The 19088-nt window shown below is 34.5% G+C and overlaps 1 protein-coding gene across 2 annotated transcripts in view; it reads right to left on the reverse strand.

The window, feature by feature from the left end:
- Positions 1–19088, reverse strand: part of FYB (FYN binding protein) — an 80730-nt gene that overhangs the window by 14043 nt on the left and 47599 nt on the right. The window contains exons 3-13 of one of the 2 annotated variants that reach the window (XM_004678419.2): positions 17132–17178; positions 15320–15339; positions 14864–14898; positions 13658–13778; positions 12372–12531; positions 11736–11877; positions 7422–7444; positions 6417–6483; positions 5544–5681; positions 3883–3908; positions 2116–2182 (exon numbers count right to left, since the gene is read on the reverse strand). In XM_004678419.2, coding sequence (XP_004678476.1) covers positions 2116–2182; positions 3883–3908; positions 5544–5681; positions 6417–6483; positions 7422–7444; positions 11736–11877; positions 12372–12531; positions 13658–13778; positions 14864–14898; positions 15320–15339; positions 17132–17178 — 846 coding nt within the window. The remainder of the gene's footprint in view (positions 1–2115; positions 2183–3882; positions 3909–5543; positions 5682–6416; positions 6484–7421; positions 7445–11735; positions 11878–12371; positions 12532–13657; positions 13779–14863; positions 14899–15319; positions 15340–17131; positions 17179–19088) is intronic. The other variant, XM_012721787.1, reaches the window with a different exon arrangement.

The following is a 19088-nucleotide window of genomic DNA, read 5'->3' on the forward strand; positions in this document are numbered from 1 at the left end:
CTCACCCTCCACATCTCTGGCCTGTACCCCAGTTCCATATGAATAAATAAATAAATCTTTTAAAAAAAAAAGTCCCACTTCTCAGTGGGAGGAGGGAAATGCACTGGACTATAGTGATGGCACATGATGGGTGATATGGTGATGGGACACCCAAGGGGATTGCAACTGAGATGGAAAAATGCACAAAGTGATGTAAAAATAAACTATTAAATATAGATAAGTATCACTGTTCTTAACTATTTTCTAAAAATTCTAATTAAGTAAATTACTTTTAAATTTCTAGTGATACTGAATGGTGCCTAGATTCCAACACATTTATTTTCAAAGCTCCTCAGGTGATACTGACTTGCAACTGAGTTGGAGAACCATGCACTAGGATCAAAATGGAATATCAGGAAAAGCTTGTTAATCTCTGCATAGAGAAATTTAAAAAATGAGAATATTTGAATAATGATACATTTTGAACACTGACATTGATTTTTATTTGATTACCTAAGATTAACTTTTGTTTATAACCTATTCATTTAAAATGTTTGCTACTTAATTTTTGAACCATAGGCTTTAATTTATTCCCTTAGCATTTAACGAGTTATTGCAATCAACTACCTTGGTTCTGCATTATCACCTTATCTCTTATTTTATGGGACCCTAGACATTATTGGAATTGCTGTTCCGGATTAGCACCGTGGAGCTAAAATGTCCCACAAGCTCTTACAGAATAATTTATTGAATTTTATTTAAAAATAGAGCACTATTAGCTGGATAAGATGAAGTTGTTTTAAGCTAAAAATAAGAATGGATAAGAATACTGTGTATATCACAAAGTTTAATCAGTTGTATTTTATTTTGCTTGAAGAAAAAGACCAATGTATAACTCTGAATTCTGAGAGAGCTGTTTTATGGAATATAGTGACATCTGTGCATTAGTAAATAAAAAACAGAAAATGCAATAGCAACTTTCTGGGATAAGACAACTTCCTAAGAAGTTGCTGAGATGAAGAGAGGATAGTGAGGAATATTCAAATGTACATTACTAAAGATTAGATTTCCTTTTGAAGGAAACTGAAAGCTGAGAATACTTCTCCTTTCATCTTGTGAGTTTTTCCTATAGAAATTGATATTTGTATATAAGTGAAGCAATATTTTCCCTTCAGTTTCCTTGATCTTGAGATTGACTCTCTTTCAGTAAAGTTACTTTAACATTGTTGGTAAAAAATAGAGTTCCCTTATGTGTTTTTACCCATATAGTTCAGAAGTCACCACCTACTGCATCTATTATATTACTTTCAACTAATCAAATCCAAAAATTTTTACCATCTTTGTTTTGAAAAAGCTAGAGAGAATCTGTTGCTTTTATACACAGTATGCATCAGGTCTCCTCACCTATTTATTGGAACATAAAAAATATCCTACCTTTTCTACTTTAGAAGAATTTTCAAAAAGCATTCTTTTTTGTATAACTGATCTTACATTTTTGGACAATTTTTGTCTAAAATTATCAGAATTAGGTGAGCAGTATCACTATTCACTATGAATGCTTTATAAAAAAAAATTATATTGAACCTTTGAGAATCAGATGCTCTTGTGAAAGAGACATAACCACAAGTTCTTTTATAAAGTGAATGCTTTTTATTTTCCATAAAAAATGTCCCAGCGGAGGACACAGAAGACTTGAGCCAGGTGGAAGAGGTTTGAGATATAAAGTTAAGCAGTGTGTTCTAGACAGAAGGGTTTTGGGGAAAAAGCCAAAATAAGGGGAGAAGATGATTCAGTGAGATTGGTTGTGATAAAGCTCTCAAATATTTTCCCCATGAATGAATGAATAAGTGAATGCAGACTGCTGTGAGTCACCTTGCAGTGGATAACCAGGGTGTGTCCCCCACCCTCACCCCGCAAAAACAACTGAGAGTTCAGGGGAACAGATAAAGCTGGGGAAGGGGAGAGAGGAGGCAGAGAACCAGGGTTATCCACTTGCAAACCTGGCAGAGTTCTGATGGAGGGGACAGAACAAACAGCAGAATAGTAGACAAACAGCCCATCAGAATTTTATGCCCATTGAATTGGCTTATGTAATATTACTTTCAGTACTTAATTGTAATGAAACATTTTAATTACCTCATCTCTGCGGGTGGAGCAGGGAAATCAGAGGCATCCACATCATCATAAACTTCTTCTCCCTCTTCTAATAAAAGGCAAAAATAATGAAATACAGTCAGTTTAAGTTTTAGTAGCAGCAATAAAAGATGATTTTTTACATAAAAAATTTTCTTTTTATCAGAAGTAGTTTTCCTAATGTCTGGATATATTTCCTGGAAGGGGGGGGGACGTTTTAACCCTTTGGGTATGTGTGTTTTAAAATTGTTTCACAAATAGCGAATGACCAGTATTGTAATTATCAATATCTGGTGGAAAAAATAGTGAATGAAATTATTGAAAGATCACAAGTTGATGAATGGCAGGACTAGTACATTGCTCACAAACAAATTAACATTACTGGTTTTTGCCTGCAGACAGTGGAGACTGATAAAATATTTTATGTCTCTTTCTATGTCTTTTTATCTAGCTACCTACCCCTCTTTTCCTCTTTCATTCATTGATATGTCCTGCAGTTACTTTTACCTTATAGTAAGTTAAGAGTAGCACCACCTTGCAATGGAAAGAATATTTATTTTTTAAAAGACATTTCTGACACTGTAGTTGTTTCATATCAGTACTGGTGGAAAATATACTTATTTGATTCAATGGATTTTCTAATCAATAGATCCCTGTTATCAGCCTTCTGGAGTCCTTGGCTAGAGGAATGCTTTCTCTCTGCATCTCTTAAATTGCTCTAGAACAATGTCAATTGAAGAGATTAGCTGAAGAGCAAGCAAAAAATTTAAGGGACGATTATCATAAAAATTTTAAATGCACTTTGATAGTGGCAAGAATTTTGATCACCTTTGAAAATTATCCTCTCCCATTCCTTTTCTCTCTCTTCTCCATGTGTATGTAAATATATAAAATACACAGGAATAAATATAATATATTCATATAAGTAAATATACACAAATATTTATATATACATAAATGCATACTTATGTATGTGCACATGTATTTGTATTATTTCCTCATTCAGCTTCTTTTCATAGGATAAAACTTGCTCATATGTATAAAGAATCCATAACACATATGTAAAAATATGATTATCATTGATTTCCAGAAAAGGAAAGACTGTTCTATTCAAACAAATTTAAAAAAACCCTTGAAACAAAAGAACATTGAAACAAAATTGACTTATGTAATATTACATTTTTTTTACTTAATTGATCACATATGTTTCAATTTATACTTACTCTGTGGAGTTATATTTCTTGAAAATTTTAAAGATATGTGTAGCATCAGTTATTGATTAACGTGAGATAGTATCTTACCTATTTTCAAGGTGATAACTGAAAACAAAGTCTGGAAAAACAGATAAACTTTGTGCTTGATTTGCTTTTGATGTATTCATAAGTTAAAGTATTTTAATTTCCAAAAATTCTTGTAAGACAAAATTTTCTTTTGTTCAAAATAAATTTGAGAAGTCTTTTCAAGAGCTGTCTCAGTAGGCATAAAAAATAAGCTCATTAAAATTATACAAAGAAGTGGTTATCAGGTCTTCAAATATAATTTAAAAATAAATCAAAGAAATTTAGATGTATAAGGTCTTCAGTGGCATATGATCTGTTCTGTTTTTAGAAATCTTAATGCAGAGGGACAATACATCAAGTCTAACAGAAGTGGGGTATAGGGCATTGAGCAGAAGGTGTCAATTTCTGCTCACTTCACCCTTTCTCCAAAGTGACCCCCAAGAATGCTAGAAGAGTTGTTTAAAAAATACCATTAGATTGCATCACTTACCCAATAGTTTAGGAGGAGAAGGGAAACTGGAAAGAAAATGAGAAGACAATTACAATCAACCTAATATAAAATGGAAAATGACTATTTAGGAGAAGCAGGAACACTTAACAATCTGGAGGCTTCATAGGGCTCATACCTCTGTTGACCATAATTTCTTTCTCATTCTCCATTTCTCCAAAGGTTCCTGTTTCTGTGCAGCAATTTGGAATTTAGCCATAAATATTTACTTAGTTCCTATGTTGCCCAAGAAATTAAGAGCCAAGATATTCAGTGGTTTATTTCATCCACAGCCATTGAACCATTGTTTGCACATCTGTTTTATGAGGTTTGGGCATATCATAAAATCACACCAGAAGAAATAAAAATGACTAAGTTATTTGGATTTATTGTGGCAGAGCTCTGCTCTAAAAATATTCATTTGACTCAAAGAGTAGAAATGCAGAGCAAAGTCAACAAAAATCATAGGAATTTTAATGATTCCAATCTGTACCCCAAAACAGGAGAATGGTGAATAAGACAGAACTATCCACTGAAACTAGAGAGCAAGAACTTATTAATAGGAGTGATTTGGCATCAAAACAAGGTGGCATTTAGTTGCAACAAAAAAAGACCCTTGCTTGTATTATTAATTTCTAAACTTCAAACACACACAAACATGCACAGGTACACACATACATCACTGGAGAATGGTGCACAGTTACACTAATGTGGGAGACAATATTAGTTCAAACAATCTAAATCAGAATTATGTGGTGTGTAATTGAAGCAGAAAAAATAATCTCTGTTTTCATTTCTAAGTAAAGACCATACTCAAGTAGTGTTGCATCAAGAGACTGATTTCTTACGTTCACTTATATTTTAAGTGTCCTGCTTATTGAGTGTCTAGTGTTTCACATATAGGTTTAAATCTAGAAGTGTATGTGGAATTAATATTTTATATAGGTTTCAGTTGTGAAACATGGTGATTCTATTATAAACAAGAACATTTTGTACCAACAAACATTAAGAATCATCAAATTCATGTCTAAGGAATTTATGCTAAAGTATATTTTGTGGAGTGAAAGAAAGAAAAACTTACATCCTAGGATTTGTTTAGATAAGCATAAGGCATTTAAAAATAAATTTAGTATGAATGCATATATATTTCAAATAGAATGCATATACCACATCCTGCAATAGAGTACAAAGATTTTAAGTAATTTAAAGAATTCCAAATTGTGTCTCGCAAGTTGATTTTTGAAAGACGATGTATATTTTAAGAGTAGTCGGTATAAACATTATATAATAAAATATGCCACTGGAGTTGTGAATTTTGGGATATGATACCATAGTTAAAAAAAAATCCTAAGTGAAGCAATGACTATGAAGGTGTGAGGGTATGTGTATGTCTGCATGTGTTTGTGTGTTTGTGTATGATTGTAAGGAAAACAAAATAGATCTTTGAATCATGACAATTTTTGAATATTTTGTGTTCTTTTTATATATTGATAAATGCATGAGTTTAAGGGTGACACAGTCAATGAACCTCATGACTAATGAAAATAACAAAAAGTAGTTTAAGCCTGTCAGAATTTGGTTATAGGTTATGAAATATTAGTAGCACTTGATTAAATTGTTATTAGCGTAGTTATTGTGCACTTGATTTGGTGGTTGACTCTTACGATGGACCTTCATTACTGTCTGACTCAGAGACTTTAGGTTTCACTCGTATACTTTTCTTTTTGTCATCTTTTCCCTTTAACTTCTTCAAAATCCCCCAGGACCAGGAGTTACTTCTCTCTTCAACCTGTAGCATGAAGCTTTAGAGCATACAGGCATTAATTAAAATGGAATAACGGATTCAATGTAAAACAGTGAGTGGACATTCAGTTTGTTTCTTAGTAATTATATTGCTACTCATTCAGGAAGTAGCTACTCATTGTATTCAACAATATGATGCTAGTAAGCTTATAAATCAAGATCTTTGAATATTGCTTGGATGCTGTGGCTACTAGATAAGTAGTGGCTATTATTTTTTTCTATTTATTAAGATTTCTCTGGCTCTGTCAACTAACAAGCTAAGTCAGATTAAGCTCTAAGCATCCATTTAGCTTTATTTTATGATATGATTAGTTAAATTAAGCCAGTAATAATGCTGGTTCTGCTACAAATAGTATGTATCAATTTATTTTAGTTGTCTATAATTATGATTATAAAAGATTGACTTTATAACTGTAATCTAAAGAGATTGCTATAAAATATTGATTTACAAGTTAATAATTAGAAAACATATCTATACCACCTATAATTCACCACTTTTTCATTTTGCTACTTGACACAGTTGAAGTTCTGCCAAACAATCTACCACTCTATTTGAAGTGTGGTATGCTACAACTACACTTTTAACTTACTACTGCTCTCAATTAAGTATTCAAATCCTTTCTAACAATGCAATATAGAATACTATTTTCTGCTTCTTATTTTAAATAGAAATAACAACTATATTTCAGAAAGCACAATAATTTTCAAGCAGGCAATTCACTCATTATTCTCACCCATCATCATCTTCTTCCTCTTCGATCCCATCATAAATATCATCATCTGGGGGAGGTGGGAACATCCCTTCATTTGGATTAGAAAGGGAAAATCTTCTGTTAACTTTATAATTTAATCATGTAACAGTAATTCAAAATTTGATGATCTAGCACATTCTTAAGCTGCAGATAGCTTCTAAAATATTGATGATTTAAAGAAACAGAACATTTTCAACACACATAGATACAAAACTAAAATTGAATAGAAAATAGAATTAAATATTTATTGTGAAGAAGAGAAGAGAGTAAATGATAAGAAACTGTGAGGAGGCTTTAGGAAAAGATACTAATCAAGCTGTAAGTGAACACATTGATAAGAAAGGTAAATTTGTGAATTACGGAGGTAGCTGAAGTGAAAAAGAACTGAAAGATTACTGTTCATTTCTATTATTTCATTTAAGCAAAGTGCTTTTTTAAAAGACTCTTTCTTTTGATTTGTTATATACCTCAATAACATTGACAATAACTATATACCTCAATAACATTGCTTTTTCACAAGTAATTATTTCACAAATGCTTACTGAGTGTCTTTTCTATGCAGAAATATCCACGATGAAACTGAACTATGAGTTTTAGTATGAAAATTTTAGCATTGCAAGAGATTAATAAAATTCCTTCATTTTGTTGATGAGAACGTTAGAAGCTTTTAGATGTCATAGCCAAGGTGATTATATGGTAGCATCCAAACAATAATACTTCTGAAATAGGAGGCAGATGCTGTTACTAATTATGCTCAGACAATTGGCATAAATTGAGACTGTTATGGGCACATGAAAGTTAGCCACTCTATAACAATTTGAAAAAAGAAGTGATAGGGATGGGCTGACAGAAATCCAAATCCAGATCATAATTTCATCACCTACTATTCTTTCTATAAAAATTAAGAGCCTCTGTATTTGCAGATGGAAGCATTTTGTCAAAAATGTCAAAGACTTGGAGAAACTGCAGTAAAAGTGTTTGGCTTACCTCCACTTCCACTTTGACTGTGGCTAGGGACAAAAGCATAAACAAATTAATCTATGAAGGATCTAGTTCTCAGGGAGAGAAGTATATGTATTAGCGGTTATACAAAAGGGAAATAACATTCCAATTAAACTTTATTAGCATGTTGAAAGGAAGAAAAAGTGTTCCATATAATGATGAGTTGTAACAAAACAAAAGACAAAACAAAATAACCATAAGAATCCAGTGAAACTCAGCAAAATAATGTTCAAAGTGAGGATACTGTTTGCATTTAACATTTCCCAATTAAGCAATTTTCAAATTATACATAGTTAGATCATTCCATAAATGGACTTATTAAAAATAATAATACTATGACTTCAGGAGTCATATAGAACCATTATGGTATTAATTTTAATTTCTTTCAACTTTTAAAAAAAGATTTATTTATTTATGCATATAGAACTGGGGTACAGGCCAGAAGTGCAGGGGCGGTGGGAGGAGTCACCAGTGACAGAGTGGGGAGCAGAAGGCTAGGCAGGAGAGGTCTGCTGCACCATGTGGGTCACACCAGGGGCTGGGATTGAACTCATGGTGAAGAGGCTGCAGCTAGCTTGCAGTGCTGTGTTTTTTTTTTTTTTTTAAAGATTTATTTATTTGTCCATACAGAACTGGGGTACAGGCCAGAGGCTCAGGGGTGGTGAGAGGCTTCATAAGAGACAGAGTGGGGAACAGAACAGGCAGATCAACAAAGCACACTGCTGAGGGGAGCAGCGGGCGGGTCAGGAGAGGTCTGCCACGCCATGTGGTCACCTCTGGGGCAGGCGAGAATCGAACACATGCTAAAGTGGCTTTAGCTTTTAGTGCTGTGCTTTAACCCGCTGCGCCACCAGGGAGGGCTGCAGTGCTGTGTTTTAAAACCTATTGGCCACCAGTGAGGGCCCTCTTTCAACATCTTAAAGTCATCACATTTTATTCTTGGTCTAATAGCATTAAACATTTTTATTTTTAATTTTGTATATATTTATTTTTTATTATTATTTTTTCTTACCCCAGGGCTTTTCTACAGTGTGAACCATAATTCTTTAATTCTAGGATGCTTGCATTTCTTACTGACTTCCACAACACTCTGTAGTTCTATAATTTTATTTTGCTCATGTTCTCCACTAAAAGAATGACTATGAAAATTGGAATCTCAGAAGTCCTTGAATATTATTCCTTCATTTTGCCAAAAAGAAATGGAAGCTCTGACTTTAAATTAACTGAGGAGCTGAGGCAACATCAGCTTCCTGCCTTCCCAGAGTGTTGTTTTTGCCTATATGGTCCCACACACTCTGCATTGTCATTCTGGCTCTTTGGATAATCTTACAGCAACAGTCTGGTGTAACTATACAGTGTAAGTGTATACTAATATCTAATTCTTCAACCTTATCTAAGAATGAAAGAAACTTACCTAACACAGATATGATTAACTTAGAAATAAAAACGTATCAGTGCTAATGGAACTTTGTTTAAAAAAAAAAATACTGTCTTTATATGTAAAAAAAATTGGATTTTTGATGATGTTTTAATATGTGCTCCATTGCCTACATACTATTCTCACATTCTTTTTCTATGATACTGCCCTTTGAATATAAAACAGGCAGTGAGAATTATGTGAAGGAAAGCAATTTTAGGGGCTGCCAGTCCTGACACATATATTCCATCTCCATCCAGTTCCCAAAAAAACATAGTTCTAGGCCCTCCCTGGCGGCGCAGCAGGTTAAAGCGCAGCCCTAAGAAGCTAAAGCCACCTCCGCATGAGTTCGATCCCCGCCTGCCCCGGAGGTGACCACATGGCACCCCAGACCTCTCATGACCTGCTTGCTGCTCCCCTCAGCAGTGTATTTTGTCGATCTGCCTGTTCTGCTCCCCACTCTGTCTCTGGGGAAGACTCTCGCCGCCCCTGAGCCTCTATCCTGTACCCCAGTTCTGTTTGCACATAAAAAAATAAATCTTTAAAAAAAAAACATAAAAAAACAGTTCTAACTATCAGAAGCAAAGCTGCCACACATTATTTCATTTCTAGAGCAGTTTCCAAATTCCTAAAATGGTGTGTTTAGAATACAATACATCTAACAGGTGAAGGAGACGCAAAGAGAAGGGAGTATGAGAAAGTACAAGGCAAGAGGAAAGTATCAAAGGAAAGAGGAGGTTGAGAGGCTTAAGAGGTGTGCACAGAAGAAAGTCTGTTATATGAGGCAGCTCTGATGTTTGCATTTGTAACTTCCTTTCCTTCCATGTTTTATGTTTGTCACAGACACTGCTCACTGAGGCCAAGAGAGGACAGACCTCCGGGCCTGGGCTTGGAAGTCTCTTGTCTACTCACAGCCTTTGAAGTGCAGAGTCAGCAATTCTGACCCGGGAAGAAGAGCAAAAAGCGGTTCAAGAGTAAAAGGAACCAGGAGGGATCTGGAAGAGGGAGAAGGAGACGATGGTGCCATCTCTCACTCTGCCAGGGCAAGCAGCCGGCAGGGCACAGCATCTTCCGTGTTCCACTAAGGACAAAGCATGTTCTGTTAGGAGATTGCTGCCAGCAGCAGCTGTAGTTTAAAAAATACAACTTGTGTAGAAATTATGTGTCTTTCATTTTCCTATTGAATATGCATAAGGGGGCTGGATGCTAGTAAATATTATACTGCTGCACTTGTGTAAGATAGTGAGTCTTCAAACCACATAGCTCCTCCAAACCCATGAAATAGAAGATTCTTTTTCTGCTACATGTTTAGTAACTGGGTCATGTCTTTCAGATTCAATACAATGAAAATAGTAATAGTATTAGTTTGGGGAAACAGTCACCCATTATCTCTAAATCATGCTTCATTTTCTTAAGACTATCACCCCTTTTGAGTGAAATGATTCCTTTTTTCTTGCACATGAGTATAAAATGTTATTTGTTAATGTAATTGGATTCTTGCATCTAGTTAGACACATGGATTTTTTAAATAAAAACAGACTGTGACACAGTATAATATCAATATATTGCATGTGTTTTGATGTATTCATGTTCGGTAAGTTCTGTAAGTCTTACACTATATGTGGAACTTCAGTTGACTCCCAATCTGGTATTCACTAACTCCTGAATGTCAATGTTTTTCTTATGACTAGAGTCAATTTATGATCTGTAAATTCCTGTTCACCCCTTGCGTATTTTGATATGTGCTGAATAACTTATGGTCACAACATAAGAATGTGTTTCCAGCTATAATTTATTTTAGAAAGATGAACTTGCTAGGAAGCATTATTATAAATATAGATGATGGCATGAGGCAAAAGCAAATGGAAACCTAATTCTTCATATACTTTGTAAGTATATTACTAAATTAATAGTTTTACATGTTGTATATAGTTAATAACTGAAGCCTTTGTCCCTCTAAATCTGAGTCCTGGGGAATAGTTACATTTTACCTGAGTGCAGGTCTAGCACAGGTCACATTTTATTGGAACACAGTGGAGGTCTTTCAATTTCACGGGCAGTGCAGAGAAAAATGAGAATTCTTAACTGGGCTGGAGATTTTCCATCTCCTTTTCCATCAACTTGAGGAGATAATAGCTTTACAAGAAAAGGAAGGAACTGGGGGAAGAAGCAATGAAAGGTACAGAGAATGGAAAAACAAGGACACTGAAGGACAGCGGAAGGTTGTAGCTAAGGTGAGGAGACAGAGGAGGATTCAGGGAGTGAGGAAGTGAAAGACCAAGATGGGGAAGTCTGTTTCTGTTCCCCTGCTGCAGAAGGGTGCCCATGAATCTTGGGGGAAGGCTGCTCCAGCCTCGTGGAGTGAGAGACTCATGCAAAGTGGACTTATGGTTGATTTCCAGCTATCACACAGAACATGTTACTTTTACTTTAAAAGTAGAGTTGTAGTACAACAAATTCTGTTTTCTGTTTCCAAGTAAGAACAACTATATTTAGACTCAGAAATCTGAGTGCAGAATATTTTATATTTTTTATGAGAGTCAAATTTTATACTCCATGCTTCATAGTTTATAAAATCATACCTACTTAGATAGATACCCCTAAGACTTAATCAGAAAGAATATTCTGAATTATTGTTTTGGAAAGACCACATATTTGACAAGCTATTACAAATGGCCTGTTTTTTTTTCTTTTTTAAGTAATACTTGATACTTATAGCCAAAGAGTAAAATAAAAGACTTTGGAATTTCAAAGGGCCTTTCCTTATATTGGTTATCTTAAATAGTAATTTAGCCTAGGGGTAGAAAGATTGTAGTTTCTTAAAACACACTCTATGACAAGAAGAAAGTCTGGTTTGATTCACAGTTTGCATTTGCACATACCTGTTAACATCCTGCTCAGCAACATCATCATACACTTCTTGATCATCATGAAGAGCTCTTGATGAAAAGGCACTGAGGGAGTTCTTTTTCCTTTTCAAAGAATCATAATCAATCTCTACAGCAGTTGTTTTAATATAGCCATCTATCAAAAGGAGAACGATTCATGTTCAGGTAACTAAAGTTTAAACATTTTCAGGTGGCGAATGAAACATGTATTGCGCACTAGCTCTTTGATCTCTCCCTTCATCGCTTTGCTTGCATGTCTGATTTATGGACTCCCCATGTAGATGCACTGTGCTGTACTTTGTTAAAGTCTTACGCTGCTGTATTTGGGGTAAGCCGACTATCTCCAAGATTGCGACGTGATTCATCTGAGTCATTTTTTGTGTTTGAACACCAATGAAGAATCTAATGTCCTTGTCTCTCTTTGGAACAATATAAACACTTACATTGTCCCCCATAAAAAGGATAACAGATGAAGCGAGGAAGATGAGCTAGACCTGCCATTTTAAATCGTCCTATCTTTGTCCTGCAACACATTCCTATCTTACTACTTATAAGCATTCTGGAAGAATTTGCACCTTTGTTACAGATTCCAAAAGAGAAGACTATGAAGTTAAGGAAATATGGACTCACATGATCCCCTGACTGTTCTGCCCAGCCATTTTCCTTCAGGGTTGTCTGTGATGCGGATTATTTCAATTTGTTCTCCTTGCTTGACACTCAGTTCATTCTTTCCTCCTTTGACATCACAGCATGCTTTTGCTTGATGGAGGACTTGAATAGGGCCTGTCAGCTGCAGAGAGGAAAGAAATAATCACAATAGGCATCTTTGCTCTTCAGAAAATCTTTAAGCAATGTAGTTTTCAAAGACAGTATGCTTACAACTTGGCAACCTTCCTACTTCTATCATTATAGGTTTGAAGTAGAATGAGTGTCATTTCTGATGAGTGTTCTAGGTATTAGGGGAAAGTCACAGAGGCTCGAAAGGCCAGTAAAGGACAGATAAGCATGTGCTTGGGGGCCAGAAGACAGTGACATTAATCTGCTGGCCTTGTGAGGAGCTTGCTGACATCCTGATACCTGCTTGCCATTTATATATGTCAATCCACACCAGTGTTGTATTTCAATGGATTTACAGGTGGTCTGCTTAGTAGATGAAGACACTGCCTTGTTGTGCTGTATAGTTATTCGCATGGCCTTCTGCAGGCTTCAAATGGCAAAAGGAAAGGGAGGGGGCATTGGTGGGTGGAAAAACGTTTTCCTATTTCTTCCCTTTTACCTTTATAACAGTTGAATGGCTATACTCTTGGAGTAGAGATGGCTAGCATCAAACAAGGTATTATTTAAAAAATAATTTTGTAGATAAAAAGAAAGCAAAAATTTGTGAAGCTTAAAAATGAATATCCTGATAGTATGCTGTTTGTCGACAGCAGGGGAATAATCTAATTTAAACCATGACCCTTAATTTCAGTAAGTTGGTGTCTTCTTAGATATTTTAATATGAAAATATATATTATGTCTTTTAAAGAAATGAGAACTTATATTTTTGAACTCAGGATGCTACTTGAAGTGTTGTGAATTGTGACATAGCATTAATTATGGACCCCTGAGAAAGAAAAGATTATGATAGGGCAATGATGTTGAGATGCATTTTAATTTTATAATTTCAAGTGTGAAATATTTCATATGGGTCTTATTGTTTGGATTCTTAATGCAGGGAAAAGGAACATACTCAACAAAAAATGCAGTTATCAAGGTTGTTATTTTATAGATAACAACGATGAAGTCATGTTCCAAGCATGCAAGCTTTCAAAAAAGGTGTACCCTGTGTGTGAAAGTTAAACAGTGAGGGAACTCTGTGTGAAAGTTATATAGTGAGGTGGGAACTCTTTTCCACCCTCCAGTCACAAAGATCTTACTTTAAACTTCTTCTTTATCTCTTGTTCTTTCTTTTCCTTTTCTCTTTGTTCCTTTTTCTCTTGCTCTAATCTCTTCTTTTCTTCCTTTTCCCTTTTCTTCTCTCGTTCTTTGGATGTTTCTCTGTGAGTAAAAATTGTTAGATTGTTTCAGCATCTGCAGGTGCTGACCTGTTAAGGCTTGCTATCTAAAAGATTTCTACCACAAACAGAAGATGGTTGCTGGGGTATAGACTGTGAAAAGTGAGGGATTCTTAAAATTCCTGGGCTACTCAGATTGCTACTCAATAAGAGGTATGCACCTGAGGAGATCTCCTACTCATTCTACTTCCCATACAACTTGCCCCAACAAATAAAGCACATTGTGTATAAAGGTCCTGTTCTTAGTTATGAATTGACATTTTTCTCTCTCATTCATGAACATGCAGTCATGGGTACAAGAGCATCCGTGTGCAAATTTTGGCTCAAAAACATTGGATGCATAAAAACTAGGTAGAGAAAAATTAAGATATTTTAATCAGCATAAGATAAACAAACATGTTTATGACTTTCACTCACTTTCCAAGACATGTTTTTAGCCTGAGGCTCTCCAGAAACTCATTGTAGAGCTATTTTGAAATCTATTTCTACATTCCTTTGGTATCTGATACAATGGTAAGTATTTCTCATGGTACCCACATGAAGTTAAGCATCAGCCAGGTGGGAAAGATGTGCATTAATTAATTCCAATAATCAAGGACACTAAAAGCAAGAAATACAACTTTCTGGCTGTGTAATTTCTACTTCTGAATCTTCAACCTCTCACATACGATTTGTTTAATGGCTCCTGTAAAATCTTTAGAGAAGTAACAGCACAAGTTCAACCCCTGGCCAGGGAGCTGACCCACATGGCACAGCAGACCTCTCCTGTCTCCCCTCAGTAATGAGTTTCAGTAGACCTGTCTGTTCTGTTCCCCACTCTGTCTGGTGAAGCCTCTCAACTCCCAACACCCCACCTTTGGCCTATACCACAGTTCTTCTATGCAAAAATAAATTAAATCTTTAGAGAATTAAAGGACCTTCAGTCCTTTGCATTGAAAAAAACACATATTGTGATATATTAATTTCAGAATAATGAAGTTTCTCCCTAATGTTGTACAGCCACTTTCCTTTATATGAAACACTACAATCATCTTAAAAAGGAAATAGAGTAAAAAGTGTAACTCATACATGTCTTCATATGTTTCTCCTTCACTCTCTTGATCCTGTCCAAAAAAAAAAAAATTAGTTTTAATTTTGAATTTAAGATATGAGTAATGATTGATTTTAATTTTAACACAAATATTACATTACAAAAATACTTAGAAAGACAAGTGTAAATTTAAATGTATGTAAAATTGGCTTGTACTTTAGTGATAGACTGAGAATATAAGAGTTAAAAAGTTTAATTTTATATTCTACCATATAATTCAGAGGTATAGCCAGACTTAAGTTTATGTTGAGTACTATGAAATTATTATGTTAGTGTTTAATGTCTAAAATATTTCTGATGAGACAAGATTATAAATGGAAAAATATCATTATTCATAAGAATTTTTATTTGTTTGGTTTATATCAATAGAAATGAATAATAATAGTTAAATATTTAGCTATAGCAATATAATATGAGAAGGAAAAAAATCTGACCTCTTCTAGATTTCCAGTACCTGAAAGGTTAAAACAAAGATTAAAATTTAATATGCTGTGATTAAGAAGCACTTTAGTAAAGGATTATTACATAGAATGTAATATTCTAAACAGTTAAACAGAATAACAAAATTGATGCTTTATCAAAGATATAGAAGCACCAAATAGAATACATGTTTTGGGCCCTTACTATGTTTTTTTGATATTGACAACTGAATTATAAAAATTTATAAAATCATTTGTTTTCCATAAAATAATACAAAAGTCAAAAAATAATGAAGAAGCTGTTTAGTTCTTCATGAAAGGCTTCATTTGATTATGTAGCTTTTGTGGAGTAAAAGCATTTTTAGAAAAACCACAATTTTATACTTTCTGACTCATTTTGCACAAGGATGGATTTGCATTCATGCATCAAACAAATCAAGTTAATTGGATTTTATAAACATTTTACTGCTAAAGTGCTTAGATATGAGAGCACAGAGCAAAAATTAAAAAAAAAAAGTGGTGTCGGTATAAAAACAAATGGACCAATGTAATAAAGTAGACAGATGAGTGACAGATGACAAATTTATATGCACACACGTACCCATATATATATATACAGACAAAGCACTCATGTTTATATGCTCAGACACACACTAACAGTTGATAAAGAATAAAATGGCATTATAAATTAACCTAAGAATGGATTTTTCCATTTAGAGTATAGTAATGGCAAAATGATCCCATGTATGAGGTAACAAATTCTACTGACTCTTTAAAGGTGAAATACAGATCAAAGGCCTAAATATGAGGGCTAAAGTTCATAAAAGAAAGTATGAGAACTCAAGACAGAACTTCTTTAATAAAACGTAAATAGCACACACTATAACTTTAAAATTAATGAATTATATAAACAATCATTTATGTTCAGGCAAGGACAAGAGCTAAGTTAATAAAAGGGGGTGGAATGAAAAGGTAATGTCTACCTCTGACATGAGATTACCAATATCTGGAATGTATAGGATTGCTAGTCAATCAGAAAAAAGATACCAATACCAAGAAAAAAATAGTTAAACCATATGAACTGGCAACTTACAGAAGAGGAAACCATAAAGGCTATTAAATGAATGAAGTTCACCTTCATCAACAGATGAAATTTAAAAATTAAAATGACTATTTTATACATATAGATAAGACTGAAAGAAAAACTAAAACTGCCTTCCTGGTGGAAGGCAGGCATCTTGGAATCTGTGTGTCATACTGGTGAGAGTATAGACAGTTACAGCTCCCCTGAGCACTCCACTCTATTCAGCCAAAACCGAATATTCCATATCCCATGAACACCATTCCACTGCTAGACATATATCTCGAAGAAAGTCTCTTGGAGGTGCAAGAGAAATCCATGCACATTGCAGTATTATTTAAGGTACCAGTGAGTTAAAAGTCAATCTGTGAATGCATGAGCTGTATAACAATACGAAATACTATGCTGCAGTCAACAGTAACAAAATAAATACACATAGAGTAACATTACACTGACCAGAGAGATAACTTATGCAAATTCAAATGCATGCACTTAGACAATATTATGCAAAACATACACAAATACATATACTTTGAATATATTAGCATACTGGTCTGTGGCAAAGAGAAGAGAGGAAAGAGATGTGGGTATAGAATGAAAAGGGAATGAACAAGTAAGTAAAACAAGAATGGGGTTCTAGCATGGGTCATGATGATAATGATCCATTAATAACCTTTGAGAATGATTAATTCAATATTCTGTATCTGCAGGAGTAAGTTAATAAATGAAACATCTCTGCCTCTTACCTTCAGCATGCATGGCACCATCCTGACTGTCTTCATTTACAGAGCTTCTAAAAACAAGAAAGAAGAAACACTGAGAAGAGAACTAATGGGTGTTCACCATGCAAGGAAAAAGAATAACAGGAAAAAAATTTAAATATTCTTTTTAATATTTGCTCTGATTTAAAATTTCAAAAGTCATTAGGATATACTTTAGCCTTACACTTGGGTTGTTGGTCCTGTAGAAAAAGCAAAGAATCAGAGAGGTTGAATACAGTACTGTCCATTCATGGTGGGTAGATGCAATCAATCTGGTTTTAGAGCAGCAATGTTTTCCTTTAAAATAGCAGTAAATCAATATTCAATTCTAGGATTCTGACAGCAGTTAATTGGTTCTGTCATATATATATATTTATATATGAAAGGGAATTAGTTCTAATCTTCAACTCCTTCCTGTTTTCCACATATTCACCTGGTTTTAATTTCCACCTCTTTGTGTCTTGAACTCCAAGATGCTTCATTCCAAACCCTTCACTCCAACTTCTCTTAACATTGTTAATACTCCAAACCCACAACAATTAATAGCACAACCTATATTTACTATTTCTATTCTCTAGTTGATTAGCATGGGTGTGAAAAAATAGCCATTTTATTGATTCTAGATTTCTCACATAATTGATGTTTAAGCTCAACACTATTCCATAATCTCATTGGACTGTTTTTAGTCAACCATGTCTTGTATCATCCTTCTGCCAGTTATTCAAAACCTTCACCACCTTCTTCATATATCCAATATCCTGTCTTCATATAACCAAAATCTATCTGAAAAATAGTAATTATTTTAAAAATAATAATCATTAAGTGTATAATTAGTATTGTAGGCTATATTATGCAAATGTAAGTATTTAAATTAGACCTCTGCATTATTAATTTTAATAAATTAAATATTAATTAAAAACACAAGCAGTAAACACCTTAGACATGAGAATGCATGGGAATTCTATAGTATAAAAACATATCTTTTAAAAAAATTGCATTATTTTTTATTGAGGGAGGCAACACTTGTAAATGCCACCATCGATGATTCAGAGATATAGTTCACACTCCTCACATGTACATCACCCATCCCCGCCACCATCAAGCACCCAGGGCTCTTTACTATAGTACCACTGGGTCCTCTCCACATTTTACCTCTTGCCCTTTACCCTTCCCATGTGGTAGCTTCAATTCTATGCTCAGAAACATGTTTCTTTTGTCAGTTCCATTCCCCCCCCCCCCCTATAATTTACACAAGAGCAAAATCATCTGGTATTTCTCTTTCTCCTATCGCCTTTTTCATGGAAGACAAGGTTCTTATGATCAGTCTTGTTCTTTGACAGACTTGTCTCATTTTTCTCCTACATTATCTTCTCACTTACTAACACTACTAGCTCATTTTCTGAACATCACTGGTTTCTCACTTACTAACACTACTAGCTCATTTTCTGAACATCCACTGCCATTTCCCTCTTCTGGAAAAATCTGCCCTCTGATCATACCCTGCTTGTAGTCCTCCTAAATCTTCAAGCCTCTTCTTAAACATCCCCTGGTCTGCACGTGTCCCTGTCTCCCCTAAGCCCACTAGGTTGCTGCTTCTTTGTTATGCATCACTCTACTAGAGTGATTATTCCACTTGCTATAATTCTACAGTAAGTGTCTCAGGTCTCTCTTCTCACTATCAGACAATAAGCCCCTTAAGTAAGGAAGACTGTCATTTGTTAGTTAGTTTATTATTATACCTGTCAATTTTAGAAAGTTATTAGAATAATTCCTGTCATGTACATGACTTACTAGGGCTGATGATGCCCTAGTAAAACTAAGGCATTAAATTAATAATTATAACTGAAGTGCATTGCTTATTATCATTTTTGAAAAAGATTTATTTATTTATGCATACAGAATGGGGTACAGGCCAGTGGTGAAAGGGTGGTGAGAGGATTCA

The sequence above is a fragment of the Condylura cristata genome, unplaced genomic scaffold (genome assembly GCF_000260355.1).
Source record: "Condylura cristata isolate star-nosed mole 26May11 unplaced genomic scaffold, ConCri1.0 scaffold00007, whole genome shotgun sequence".
In the NCBI taxonomy this organism is placed as follows: Eukaryota; Metazoa; Chordata; class Mammalia; order Eulipotyphla; family Talpidae; genus Condylura; species Condylura cristata.